Source organism: Tupaia chinensis, unplaced genomic scaffold (genome assembly GCF_000334495.1).
Source record: "Tupaia chinensis unplaced genomic scaffold, TupChi_1.0 Scaffold000214_1, whole genome shotgun sequence".
In the NCBI taxonomy this organism is placed as follows: domain Eukaryota; kingdom Metazoa; phylum Chordata; class Mammalia; order Scandentia; family Tupaiidae; genus Tupaia; species Tupaia belangeri.
The window spans coordinates 51710-66512 of record NW_006159689.1 but is presented as its reverse complement, the minus strand read 5'-3'; the positions used below and the strand labels follow the sequence as shown (position 1 = coordinate 66512).

The 14803-nt window shown below is 42.9% G+C and overlaps 2 protein-coding genes and 1 pseudogene across 2 annotated transcripts; all 3 read left to right on the top strand.

Annotated features, from left to right (window-relative positions):
- Positions 1–4972: 4972 nt before the first annotated feature.
- On the top strand, positions 4973–5760 carry LOC102468988 (poly(rC)-binding protein 2 pseudogene; annotated as a pseudogene).
- Positions 5761–9898: 4138 nt separating this feature from the next.
- On the top strand, positions 9899–10588 carry LOC102468574 (olfactory receptor 2T4-like). The gene is made up of 2 exons (XM_027771438.1): positions 9899–10431; positions 10501–10588. The coding sequence occupies exons 1-2, from the start codon at positions 9899–9901 to the stop codon at positions 10586–10588; spliced, it is 621 nt and encodes a 206-aa protein (XP_027627239.1).
- Positions 10589–11911: 1323 nt separating this feature from the next.
- LOC102468147 (olfactory receptor 2T29) lies at positions 11912–12850 on the top strand. Its single transcript, XM_006147466.1, has one exon. The coding sequence runs from the start codon at positions 11918–11920 to the stop codon at positions 12848–12850; it is 933 nt and encodes a 310-aa protein (XP_006147528.1). The 5' UTR covers positions 11912–11917.
- Positions 12851–14803: the final 1953 nt, after the last annotated feature.

Here is a 14803-nt window from a genome sequence, read left to right as displayed (position 1 = left end):
GCAGCAGTGCCCCAGGGGGGACTCACCGAGCCCGGAAGGGCCCGGGACGTCCCGTGACCGGATGCAGCCTTGGCGTCCGGCCCGCTTCTGCCGCCGCCGCCGGCTTCTTGTACCAGTTTTTAGCAGAAAAACTTCCAGCTTTTCTCCATTCAGACTGATGTTAGGTATGGATTTTTTCATAGATAGATTTTATTTTGTTGGGGAATGACTGTTCTATGGAGATTTTTCTGAGAGTCTTGATGATAAGGGATTTTGTATCTTCTCAAATGGTTTTTCTGCATCAATTAATAAAATCTTATGGTTTTTCTTTTTCTTTCTGATAATCTGTTGTATTGCATTTATGGTTTTGTGTATGTTGAGCCATCCTTGCATTCCAGGAATAATACCTACCTGGTCATGATGTATAATCTTTTTTATATGTTGTTGGATACAATTTGCTAGTATGTTGTTGAGAATTTTTGTGTCTGTATACATCAGAGATAGGAAAGGCCTATAGTTTTCCTTGTTTGTCCTGTCCTTTTCTGTTCTAAGGATTAGGATGATGGAGGCTTCATAGAATTAATATGGGAGAGTTCCACCCTTTTGGATCTTTAGAAATAACTTGAGTAGAATGGGGCTAAGTGTTGTTTAAAAGTTTTGTAGAATTCAGAGATGAGGCCATCGGTACTTAGGCTTTTCTTTGTTGGTAGGTTATTTTTACTGATTCAGACTCATGAATTGTTATGGGCTTATTTGTCTGTAGATTTGACCAGTGTGACTATGATGTTCCTTGGATTGTTGATTGTATTAGGGGTCATTTGTATTTCTTGGGTCTGGATATTTGAATGCCTCTTTAGATTTGGAAAGTTTTCTTCCAAGATTTCATGGAATAGATTATCAATGCCCTTATTAGATGTTTGGGCACTTAATGCTGTCTAGTATTTATTGTATAGTATTTTCATTTTTGGGGGTTATCGTCTCAGTTTTTATGGTTGTTTTTACCAGATCAGAGGTTTTGCCTTCAAAGTCTGAGATTCTATTTTCTGCGTGGACTAATCTGTTTTGAATACTTTCGAGGGAGGTTTTGATTTCCTGAATGGCAGCCTTCATCTCTAATAGCTCCATTTGATTTTTTTTATGGTGTGTGTTTCTTCTTTCAGATCATGAAAGAACTTCAAAACCTCCTGGAACTCATCTCTTTTCTCCCGCATCTTCTGGAGTTCACTGTCTCTCAGCTCTTGGATCTCATTTAGTTTTGTCACTATGAATATTCTGTAATCTCTATCAGACATCTCTATGAATTCCACTGTACTATCTGTGGATTATGAGGGATTGTTCTTTTCCCTTAGGGTAGAGATTTTTTTGTTTGTTTGTTTCTCATGTTTCTTGTGCCTCTGTGGTTGTTTCTGGTCATTCTGTCACAAAACCTCTCCACTCTAGTGCTTAGCAATGTGATATCAACAGTAAGTTAGAAGTTCAGATTTATAAAAAGAAATTTCTTTGTTAAAGAAGGAGGTTCAATAAGCTTTGAGGATTTCAACGACTCGAAGTATTCAGATGCTTGTCTACTGTGCATCTAGGCTTATCTAGACATTAAGTACGTGGAGAGTGAAGCTTAGAGTAAGAAAGTAAGGTTAAAAAATATAAGCAAAGATGGAAAAAAACCTAGAAAAATACTACCAAAAAAGAGTAAAAAATGAAAACCGTGCATCGCGCTGCATTGAGCAAACTCGCCAGAACACGCCTCATCTTTAAAATGGCTTCTGAAATTGAGAAGTGAAAGAAAAGGCCCAAGCTAAGGAGAGGTGCTTGAAAAATTAAAAAATTTAAAATTAAAAGAGAGTGAGAGCGTGAGACAGAGAGACAGACAGCCAGAGACAGTGAGAAGATGGAGGTTGTCCTACCTTGTCTGAATATTTTGGGAGTCTAGGAGATGAGTTTAGAGCATGGCTTTCCTGAACTAGCCAGGACACACCTCATCTTCAAAATGGCTTCTTGTCTCAATATATTGGGAGGTCTAGGAGATGGGTTTAGAGCATGGCTTTCCCTCGAGGATTTTTCTTGAAATTAATATCATGCTTAATTCCATCATGGTTGGAGAAGATGCTGGCTATAGGTTCTATGTTTTTGAATGTGTAAAGATTTGCTTTGTGCGCTTTCATGTTGCTAATCTTTGAAAAAGTCCTGTGTAGGGGTGTGAAGAAAATGTATCTTGTGGTTTTTGGGTGGAAGGTTCTATAGATGTCTGTTAAATGCATTTGATTTATGATGTCATTTAGGTCCTTTATATCTTTGCTTATTCTTTTGTCCAGATGGTCTGTCCAAAAGAGACAGTGGGGTGGTGAGGTCCCCAACAATTAGTATGTTGCAGTGTATTTCTCCTTTTAGATCTAGCAATCTTCCTTCACATATTTGGATGCTCCTGAGTTAGGTGCATAGATATTTATAAGTGTTATATCTTCTGATGGATTAGCCCTTTACTACTATAGATTGCCCTTCTTTGTCTCTTCATTCAATTTTTGTTTTAAAGCCTATTTTGTTTGAAATTAGTATTGTAACTCCATAACTTTTTTGATTCTCATTTCCATGAAATACCTTTTACAGCCCTTCACTTTTAGTCTATGTATGTCTTTATCCATGAGATGGGTTTCTTGTAGGCAACAGATAGAGGTGTTCTTTTTTTTTTTTTTAATAAATTCATCCAGTCTGTGTCTCTTGATTGGAGAATTTAATCCATAACATTCAATATTACTATCATTATTTCTGGAATTGTACCTACTTTTAAGTTGGCCATTGTCTTGGTTGTCTTTTATTCCCTTATTTCTGTCTGTTAGTTCTTTAGTTTTCCTAGGACAGTACTCTCTTCAGAGTTTCTTTTATTTTTGGAGAGGTTTTTGCTATAGGGCACATGCACTCGCCAGACAGACAGAGAGAGACATAGAGACAGAAAGCGAGAAATCACCCCCCAGAGGGGATGGTCATGCTGCAATCCCTTCTCCTCCATTCTCCTCCCAGGATCTTGGGCACGCACGCACATGCGCCCGGCATGAGTTTTAAGCCACTGGGTCCGGGACGTGAACCGTGGTCGACTATGTGGGAGTCCAGCGACATAGCCATTACGCTAACTGCTGGTTCCCTCTCTTCAGAGTTTCTTGAAGAGCTGGTGTGGTGTTGGTAAAGTCTTTCAGGTTTTGTTTGAGATTTTAATATTTGCTTTTTTCATATGAAGGATAATTTTGCTGGATATAATAATCTTGATTGAAATTGTTTCTCTCTGAACACTTTCAGTATGTTTTCCCATTCTTTTCTTACTTGCATTGTTTCTGTTGAAAGGTCTGGTGTTAGCCTAATGGGATGACCTTTGTAAGTCACTTGACATTTCTCTCTTGCCAGTTTTGGTATCTTGTCTTTATCTGTGATTTTGGCCAGTCTGGCTGAGATGTGCCATGGAGAGGATCTTCTTGGGTTGATTTTATTTGGGATCCTTTGTATTTCTTTGGTCTGAATGTTTGAGTGCTTCTCTAGAGTTGGAAAGTTTTCTTCCAGGATTTCATGGAATAGATTTCCCATGCCCTTATTAGTTTCATCACTTTCTGGAGTACCAATTATTCCATGTTTGGATGTTTAATGGAATCTAGTGTTTCTCATACATTATATTTATATTTACTTTGTTATTTTCTGTATCTTTTTGGTGTTTTTTTTTTTGTTGTTGTTGTAGGTCATAGGGTTTGTCTTCTACATCCAAGATTTGCATTGGGTTTGTCTTCTACATCCAAGATTTGATCTTCAGCATGATCTAATTGGCTTTTAATATTTTCAAGGGAGTTTTTGATTTTTTGTATTACAGACTTCATCTCTAGTAGGTTTATCTGATTCTTTTGTATGGTGTCCATTTCTTCTTTCAAATTGTGGAAGGACTTCCTCATCTTCTGGAGTTCATTTTCTCTTTTCTGTTTCAATTCATAGAGTTTTGTCACTGTGAATGTTCTGAATTCTTTCTCTGACATTTTGGTTACTTATGTTTTTTTGAGAGATGGAGGAGAGTTATTGTGTTCTTTGATGGAAATAGATTTCCTGTTTTTTTCAAACTTGAGGTTCTACTGGGACTTCTAGCCATTGGATGATGTATTTACTTTTGAGTACCTTTTTGGAGAATGCTTCTGCCACTTGGACTGAGTTTTCTTCCCTTTTGCTGTGGATTGCTTGTGTGCCGAAGTCTCTCTTCTACTGTGTTTAGGAATGTTCTCACCACAGGAGGGGTGCTCTATTCAGGTATATCAAGAGCAGTTTTTCCTTTTTTGCAGGTAGTTCAGTATCGAATGAGGATCCCAGGGAACCTCACGATATTAGGATGTTTGAAAATTATGATTCTAGACATGTATAGTCTCTCTTTCTTGCAAGGAGGGTGGGCTCTGAAATTGGGAGAGCTGGACTAGGGCTGGAGCTGGAGCTCGAGCAGGAGCTGGAGCTGGAGCTGCCTTTTAATGCTTCTATGTCCTCTAATCTTTCAGTTTCCACAATAGAGTGCAGACAGTTGGTATATATATAAAACCTCTCTGATTTTTTATAATATAAATTCATTTTTGTAATATAAAATTTAAGTAGAAGACAAACTGTGTGCTTTGGTCCATCAAAACCTTCGTCCTTCAAAAACCACTGACTTGGTCCAGACTAGCAGAGGCAGCAGCCAGAGCAGCCACAGCCTGCGCCCTCTCCTGCCTGCACACCCACCTCTGTCCTCCACCTGCCCTGGAGTCTCTTTTCCCCTTCCTCCTCCTCCTCTTCCACCCTTATTCCTTCTCTTCCTGCCTGCCATGGCCCCCTTGCCTACCTGCCTGTCCCTTTTGTTCTGTCCCCAGCCATCCTCCCTTCCCCTTCCTGCCTCCTCCCCTTTCCCCCCCATTGCCTTGTGCCTGCAGTTTTTGGCTTTCAGCCCCACCAGTGACAAAAGACATGACCACTCAAAGTCCAGCTCCCCAGAACACTGCTAGACATGCAAACTGGTGTGATTGGAGGTGGATTCAATGTCACTGTCACCGTCCAGCTACTTCTGTATGGCAAGGAAGTTGGCAGTATCATTGGCAAGAAAGGAGAAACAGTTAAGAAGAAGTGCGAGGAGAGTGGGGCATGTATCAGCATCACAGAAGGGAATTGTTCTGAGAGGATAATCACTTCAGGTGGACCTACTAATGCCATCTTCAGAGCTTTTGCTATGATCACTGAAGAGCTGGAAGAGGACAATAGCACAGCCGCCAGTAAACCCTCAGTCACCCTGAGGCTGGTGGTCCCTGCTAGTTAGAGTGGTTCTCTCACTGGAAAAGGTGGTACTGGCACGATCAAGGATTTTTGAAAGAGTACAGGGGCTCAGGTCCAGGTGGCAGGGGATATGCTCCCCAGCTCAGCTGAGTGAGCCATCACTATTTCTGGTATTCCACAGTCCATCACTGAGTGTGTCAAACAGATCCATGTGGTCGTGTTGGCAGCTGTCTCCCAGTTCCTCCTGAAGGGCGTGAAATTCTGTACTGGCCTGAACCATCCAGTTCTCCAATTGTCTTTGTAGGTGGTCAGGACAGGTAGCACAGGCTGCATCAGTGGGCATCAAGGTGCCAAAATCAATGAGATCCATCAGATGTCTGGTCTCAGATCATAATTGCAAACTTGGTGGACGGATCTACTGATAGGTAGGTTACTATCACTGGATCTACTTCCAGCATTAGCCTGGCTCAATATCTAATCAATGTCAGGATTTCCTCAGAGACGGGTGGCATGGGGAGCCGCTAGAACAATGCAGATTCATCCATCAACCCTTCATGCTGCTCACCACCACCCACGATTCATCTGTGTAGTTTCTGAGCAGTCAGTGATTTCAGGTTGTGAATAGTTTGTCAATTTTCAGTTTTACACACTTTATCATCCACTCGTCATATTTAAAATGAAAGCATTTTAATTCCTTTCTCTGTTCAGCTGTTAATGCTGAGATCCATGTTTAGTTTTATAAGCTTCTCCTTGTTTTCTTTTGTTTTTCATTATTTTTCTTTTTCTCATGAATTTTCCTGTTTGTCATGGAAATATAAGAGTGGAAAATTAATACACTTAAGTTTACTTCTGTAATATCAGGAATTTTTCAAAAAAATTAAAAGATGAACTGGAGTTTTTTCTTTGTGAATAGAAAGAAAACCCTGATGATTTAGTGTATTTATTATTTTTATTTTTAAAATATATCTGATTCTTGTACATTATTTGTCTTGTAAAGAGAATTTACCCAACATGAAATACACTTCAGACCAGCCCCACTGAGAATACTATACATGTCATCAACAGGTAGTAAACCATTTCTGTTTCCCATAAATGTCTTGCCTCTCTATTATTTCTCCCTAATTTCCTTCCCTATACTCTTCCCATCTCACACCCTCTTTCCACACTGTCTTTTGTATCTATAATTATTTCCTTTTTTAACTTTATTTATTTAATATATTTATTTTAATTTGATCAGATTCGGGGGGAGAGAGAGTGAGAGAGAGAGAGGGAGAGGGAGAGGGAAAGGGAGAGGGAGAGGGAGAGGGAGAGGGAGAGGGAGAGAAAGAAAGGAAGAAAGAAAGCAAGCAAGCTGCCAGGTCTGGGACGAGTACTGTGGTCGGCCATGTGGGAGTCCACCACCCCATCCACCATGCCACCTGCTGTCACCAGACCATAACTATTTTCAATGCTTTTATGCCTTCCAGTCTTTTAGTCTCTACCATAGAGTGTGGACAGTCAGTATTTATTAAGGAGAGAGATCCAGTACCCCTCTTTCATAATGTGGCTTGCTTCACTCATCAGTAAATCTCCCATATTCATCCACTATGTATCAAATGCCAGGATTGTTTTTTCATGGGTAAGTAGAATGCCGTAGAGTATATTTGTCACACCTTTTCAATCCATTCATCTGTTCATGGACATGTGGATTCATTTCATGTCTTAGCAATTGTGAATAATGCCAAAGTAAACATAGATTCAACTATGACTGAAAATTCTCTTATCTTTTGGGTAGATAACCAAGAGTGTACTGTTGGATCATATAGTAATTCTATCTGTAGGTCTTTGAGGGATCTCCATATTGTTCTCCATGTAGTATATTTCTGACAAAAATAAGACATCGTCTGACAAAGACTGTATACACAAAGCTCAGAAAATAATATTTTCGAGAAAACACAAAGAAAGAAAGCTTAGAAGAATTTGGCTGCAAGATCTAAGAGGGTGACATTGCCTCTTCCTTTTTTTAAACCAACTGCTTGGTACAGAGTGTGTGTTCAATACATATTTGTAGTTTGAAAGTAAGATATCTTATGAAGTGTGATTTTTTGTCTGGGTGATTACATTATGGCTGAGTTTTAAATTTTTATTGATTGATTTTCTGGTGCAAAGTTTTTCTATATTTTGATCAACTCGACTGGGGAGAAATATTCACATATTGAAATAATCATCTTGTAAACTAAATAATGTGATTGAATGTATTAAAAAATATAAATAAAAAATAAAAAAAGAAAAAAAGAAAAATACCCAGTATTTCAAATAGAAGCTAGCATGTTAAAATTAAATGGCAGCACTAAAAAATAGATTGCAAGTGAACGACAGAGGAGTACAGCCGGCCGCCTAATGAAGAGGGAGCGAGGAAGCAGGAGATGACCTGGTTTCAGTCTCGTCCACCTGCTGGGAGGGTTGCCTGTGACTCTCCAGTGGGTCTCTGGATTTCAGGTTCTACACCTCTGAGACATTGTAGGAAAAATAACAATGTCTCACAAAAGTCACTTGATTAAATAAACATATGCACACACGTATGTGAAAAGTAGTTTGAAAAGCACAGAAGCCTAAGGGTGTGTATTAACTAAAATGTCAGATTCTATCGATAGTGGCGAGGTTTGAGATTATGGCTAGTGTTGGTTAACATAGGAGGACTCAAAAGCTGTTAGAAGAAACCAGAGATGTGCAGCAGAGATGTCTATTACTTGTTTAGCTCTATAGTTGCGTTTTTCTTCAGTGTAGGGACATAGTGTTCCCTGGTGGCCTGTCCCAGGAGGGTTGCTCCGTTTGCCCATGACGGTGGCCCCTTACCTGCCCAGGGTCCCGCCCTCCTGCTGTATTTACGCAGCAGACAGCTCCTGGGTCCTCACGCGTGGTGGTGCTGCTTCATCCTCGCTTCACGTAGTTGGTAGAGACCGGGTCAGCAGGTGTGTTATGGAACTCTTTTCATATTTTGCCCAGAGCTCAGCCTCTATCTGCCAGAAGAAGGAGGATAGGGGATTTGTTAGGAATATGCACGTGTGTGTATTCTTAAATACATATGTACACACACACATATGTATTCTTGAATTGGTTAATGTTTATGTGAAGGCATCAAATTTATTTTCAGTGTTGTCTACAGCATCAGCAACCCAATGTTTGGCATTTTACTAAGTTGAATATCCTAGTTAGTCTTTGGAAAATTACTGGTAAATAGCATTCACTCTCTTAATTTAGAGGTGCTCTGAGATTTAGTCTAAATGATTGGATTTTTTAATACTTGAACTTGGAGAAGCGTTTATTATAGAAGGAGAGACGAAATTCTCCTTGACAAAGAAGCAAGAGATATATGAGGTATGTGTGTGTGTGTATGTATATTTTAATATGTACATATTTATGTATATTTCTATTGACATGTAGACCTTTACATCCTCATGAAGATGTCAAAAATAAATTTTTCAAGTGAGTTGTATGCTTTATTTTATTGAAGATCTTTTCATACTTTGTTTAGAAAATACAACTTTTTCCATTTCTATGTTTATATCATGATATAGAGACAGACAGCCAGCCAACGCTCCTGAGCAGGGTCTCATGTGATAACTGAGACCCCAGCCTTCTAGCCAGTTGGTCCAGGCCAGGCCGCCCACTGAGCACAGGGTCATACAGGAGCCATATCTGTGGCTCCTGCGTGTTTGGGGAAGTCTGGACTGGAGAATCGGTGCGATGCCTCTCCTGTGATAAGGGAGTGATAGTAACAGCCATCTCTACATGGGCTCTGCAGTGAACTTAGTGTGGATACTAACTCTTTAATAGGAAGCCTGTGCTCATCTGTAATCACGGTATTCTGAGGACTTTCATTCCTTCACATGGTTTGGTCCTCATGTCCCCTGAGGTCACGCATGATCTTCTTTGGGTGCAGAGGGCACAGGGCATGGTTGGTGAGAAGCTGACCCAGGGCTGCAGCCGGGACTCCTCTCCCTGTGCCCCTCAGATCTCTGTGGTGTCGTGTGTGTATGAGGACCCTGCCTGCTCCAGGGAATGTGAAGCTAAGCCCACACCACGGGAGCCCTCACACAGGCAGAGCCGGTTCAAATGTACAGTATGGCTTTACCCTAATTATGTTTCAGTTTCTAAGTCTTTTAAATCTTTCTTCTATGTAATAAATATCTAAGAGTTTTAAGGTCATAGTTGGATCCTTAAAGCAGAGAGGTTTACTAAGTTACACTGCTATGAAAAAACAAAAAAACAAGCAAACAAATAAACCAAAAAAAACCCCAACTCTGTAAGAAAGTTTAATTTCTCTGTTTTCCAGGGATTTACTGTTAGTGTTCGTGTAGGGCAGAGATTCTGCAGTTCCCAAGGCTGGTGATAAATGACTCTGTCGTCAGGAACTTTCAGTTCTTTGAACTGTGTCAGCCTCCCTGTGAGTTTCCAATTCTTTACACCCACAGTTGGAAATTCTGTTTTCTAATTTGTTAAAAACCAGGCCGCTTATAATCACCAAATCTGCAGGCCCAACAAACCTTCCCAGTCAGCACACTGAGGTTGGCGCACACACATACATGTGTGTGTTCACGAAAAATCACTCCAGAGACTCACACTGCATTAATCCAAGGCTCTGCTTCGTGGCCTAGGTGAGAACACGGAAAACGTGACCTGGATGGCCAACCACACCGGATGGGTGGATTTCATCCTGGTGGGACTCTTCAGTCAGTCTGAACACCCAGCTCTCCTTTGTGTGGTCATTTTTGTGATCTTCCTGATGGCCTTGTCTGGAAATGCCATCCTGATCCTGCTGATCCACTCTGACAGCCGCCTCCACACCCCCATGTACTTCCTCATCGGCCAGCTGTCTGTCATGGACGTGATGTACATCTCCGTCACTGTGCCCAAGATGCTCCTAGACCAGGTCATGGGCGTGGATGAGATCTCGGCCCCTGGGTGTGGGATACAGATGTTCCTCTATTTGACACTAGTGGGTTCCGAATGTTTTCTTCTAGCAGCCATGGCCTACGACCGCTATGTGGCCATCTGCCATCCTCTCCGTTACTCTGTCTTCATGAACCACAAGGTGTGTCTCCTTCTGGCCTCTGGGTGCTGGTTCCTGGGATCGGTGGATGGCTTCATGCTCACTCCCATCACCATGACCTTCCCCTTCTGCAGATCTCGGGTGTGTCTTCTTCTGGCCTCTGGGTGCTGGTTCCTGGGATTGGTGGATGGCTTCATGCTCACTCCCATCACCATGACCTTCCCCTTCTGCAGATCTCGGGAGATCCGCCACTTCTTCTGTGAGGTCCCCGCTGTAATGATGCTCTCCTGCTCGGACACCGAGAGACGAAATTCTCCTTGACAAAGAAGCAAGAGATATATGAGGTATGTGTGTGTGTGTATGTATATTTTAATATGTACATATTTATGTATATTTCTATTGACATGTAGACCTTTACATCCTCATGAAGATGTCAAAAATAAATTTTTCAAGTGAGTTGTATGCTTTATTTTATTGAAGATCTTTTCATACTTTGTTTAGAAAATACAACTTTTTCCATTTCTATGTTTATATCATGATATAGAGACAGACAGCCAGCCAACGCTCCTGAGCAGGGTCTCATGTGATAACTGAGACCCCAGCCTTCTAGCCAGTTGGTCCAGGCCAGGCCGCCCACTGAGCACAGGGTCATACAGGAGCCATATCTGTGGCTCCTGCGTGTTTGGGGAAGTCTGGACTGGAGAATCGGTGCGATGCCTCTCCTGTGATAAGGGAGTGATAGTAACAGCCATCTCTACATGGGCTCTGCAGTGAACTTAGTGTGGATACTAACTCTTTAATAGGAAGCCTGTGCTCATCTGTAATCACGGTATTCTGAGGACTTTCATTCCTTCACATGGTTTGGTCCTCATGTCCCCTGAGGTCACGCATGATCTTCTTTGGGTGCAGAGGGCACAGGGCATGGTTGGTGAGAAGCTGACCCAGGGCTGCAGCCGGGACTCCTCTCCCTGTGCCCCTCAGATCTCTGTGGTGTCGTGTGTGTATGAGGACCCTGCCTACTCCAGGGAATGTGAAGCTAAGCCCACACCACGGGAGCCCTCACACAGGCAGAGCCGGTTCAAATGTACAGTATGGCTTTACCCTAATTATGTTTCAGTTTCTAAGTCTTTTAAATCTTTCTTCTATGTAATAAATATCTAAGAGTTTTAAGGTCATAGTTGGATCCTTAAAGCAGAGAGGTTTACTAAGTTACACTGCTATGAAAAAACAAAAAAACAAGCAAACAAATAAACCAAAAAAAACCCCAACTCTGTAAGAAAGTTTAATTTCTCTGTTTTCCAGGGATTTACTGTTAGTGTTCGTGTAGAGCAGAGATTCTGCAGTTCCCAAGGCTGGTGATAAATGACTCTGTCGTCAGGAACTTTCAGTTCTTTGAACTGTGTCAGCCTCCCTGTGAGTTTCCAATTCTTTACACCCACAGTTGGAAATTCTGTTTTCTAATTTGTTAAAAACCAGGCCGCTTATAATCACCAAATCTGCAGGCCCAACAAACCTTCCCAGTCAGCACACTGAGGTTGGCGCACACACATACATGTGTGTGTTCACGAAAAATCACTCCAGAGACTCACACTGCATTAATCCAAGGCTCTGCTTCGTGGCCTAGGTGAGAACACGGAAAACGTGACCTGGATGGCCAACCACACCGGATGGGTGGATTTCATCCTGGTGGGACTCTTCAGTCAGTCTGAACACCCAGCTCTCCTTTGTGTGGTCATTTTTGTGATCTTCCTGATGGCCTTGTCTGGAAATGCCATCCTGATCCTGCTGATCCACTCTGACAGCCGCCTCCACACCCCCATGTACTTCCTCATCGGCCAGCTGTCTGTCATGGACGTGATGTACATCTCCGTCACTGTGCCCAAGATGCTCCTAGACCAGGTCATGGGCGTGGATGAGATCTCGGCCCCTGGGTGTGGGATACAGATGTTCCTCTATTTGACACTAGTGGGTTCCGAATGTTTTCTTCTAGCAGCCATGGCCTACGACCGCTATGTGGCCATCTGCCATCCTCTCCGTTACTCTGTCTTCATGAACCACAAGGTGTGTCTCCTTCTGGCCTCTGGGTGCTGGTTCCTGGGATCGGTGGATGGCTTCATGCTCACTCCCATCACCATGACCTTCCCCTTCTGCAGATCTCGGGAGATCCGCCACTTCTTCTGTGAGGTCCCCGCTGTACTGATGCTCTCCTGCTCGGACACCTCAGTCTACGAGACACTCATGTACCTGTGCTGTGTCCTCATGCTCCTGATCCCTGTCATAGTCATTTCAAGTTCCTATTCATTCATCCTCCTCACCATCCACAGGATGAACTCTGCTGAGGGCCGGAGGAAGGCCTTTGCCACCTGCTCCTCCCACATGACTGTGGTCAGCCTGTTCTATGGGCCCGCCGTCTACACCTACATGCTGCCCAGCTCCTACCACACCCCTAGGAAGGACATGGTGGTGTCCTTTTTCTACACCATCCTCACTCCTGTGCTGAACCCTTTAATCTACAGTCTTCGGAATAAGGATGTCACAGGGGCTCTGAAGAAAATGCTGAGAGCAGGGAAGGCTCCATATTAAACCATGAAAAAACCCTAGTTTGTCTCCTTCTCCACTTCGGTGCTTTCTCACCAAACAGGCAGCATGTGGTGATGATGTCATTGATGGGATTTCTGCCCAGTCTCTCTCTCCTCTCATGAGTGTCTCAAGATTCCTCTAATGCTCGCTTACCTCACTTTTCTCACAGTGAAGACCTCTCCTCCAGTCCTTTGAGCCTGCGGCCCCTTTCCCAGAGTACAGTTAGGAACTGGAAGATAAATCGGTGTTGGTGACCTTGAGTACCATCACCATAGATACGTTTACTTATGTGTAAAGATTGTTTGGTTGACTTAGGTAGCAGGTGGTAGGGTGAGACCCCGAGAGGGTCTTGCTTTGCTGAGACCTTCCAGGCAGTCAGGACCACAGGGTGTGTCTCGGGAGTGACCACGGTGTCCAGGTCAACCGAGGATCAGAACCTAGGCCTTCCTACGGCCCCAGGGTCACTCAGAGGTACCCTGTGGCCTGTGCCACCACAGCTGGGCCTGTTTGTCTTGACAACATCATGGGCCTGGTGATGGGATGGAAGGAAACCTCGTTCTCATAGTGACTGTCTTCACTTTGTAAAGTGATTTTCACTTGCACCTCATTGTTGCTCCATGGGGACGCTGAGGTCACCTGCTTTTCACAAGACAGCCTGCGGGCTTTCCTGACTTTCCCGTGCAGGGCTTCCCAGGGACTGGGGGGCCAGAGCCACAGGCCCGTGGTGAGACATTTAAATCTTTCAAGACTTCAGAGAGCCCAAATCCTTGACTGGGCTTTTCTTGCACTGGTCTTTGTGGTACATACTTTTGGTCAGGTTCTGTTTCCTGTGAGCATAGGAGAGCTGGTCTATCCCTGTGTCAGGCCGCATCGTGGGCCATCCGGGGTTGGGGAGTGGAAATGTGTTTCCTCACAGTTTTTCTCATACTTCTCCCTGTTCTAGCCAGTGGTTGTCCATATTTACAATATAACTTCAAATAGTGGTTTTCTATATGTGTGTGCATATCATCCTTATTCATTTACTTACTCACATTAACAGTTTTAATAACTTCTATGCTCACATATACCAAGAAATATCCTATGTGTGTTATATGTGTGGAATTCTTTCATTTTTCACAGCCTATGGGCTTCTTCTGCAGTTGATATAAGTAAGATTCCATAGACTCGGGAATATGGATTAGGCTATATAGCCTTTAAGTTTCCCCACAGGGATTTCAGCCCAGGAAGGTCGATCATCGTCCCTGCTCCTGATCATCGCTCTGTGTGCCTCTCACTATGTCTGGAGTCTGAGGTCTCCTTCGTTTCTCTCCCTTCCTTCCTTCCTACCTTCCTTCCTTCTTTCCTTTCTTTCCTCTTCTTTCCAGAAGGTGTATGCACTTATTAGAGAGACACAGACACTTTAACAGCGATTGGGCAAACCATCCATTTCTCTAGGCTGATACAGAATGTTAATGAACACATATGTTCTTTATGTCTTTCTTAGATTTATCTTTATATAATGTGTGTTAGGAAATCCATGAACATTTTCGAGTGCAAATAATTAACCTTGGTGTTGTTTTTTAGCATTCGTATTAAAAAGTGAGGTTTGACTCTGTGAGTAATCCTAGCTACTGGGCAGGTGCTCTGTACACCTGCATTTTCTATTGTGTGTTCCTAACATGATTGATAATCGAAGAAGCACTCCAGGAATAGTTCTGCATGAATGACTGAGGCAACTCTTCCTGCAGTAGCATGAACATATTGATCCTACCCGTCCTTCTCATTGACCCCAAAGGCCCAAACTTTCTGGAAAATGGTGGCAGAGAGGAGCACAGTCATAGCATTCATTACGTTGCTAAGGCAGAGACTCTGGCAGATTGGCTGCTGTACATCACGGTGATGCCCTCGGTGGAGGCACAGCAGCAGTGACAGCTCAGCGCTGGCCCCGGACGGAAGCCATGTCTGCACTGAGGCCGC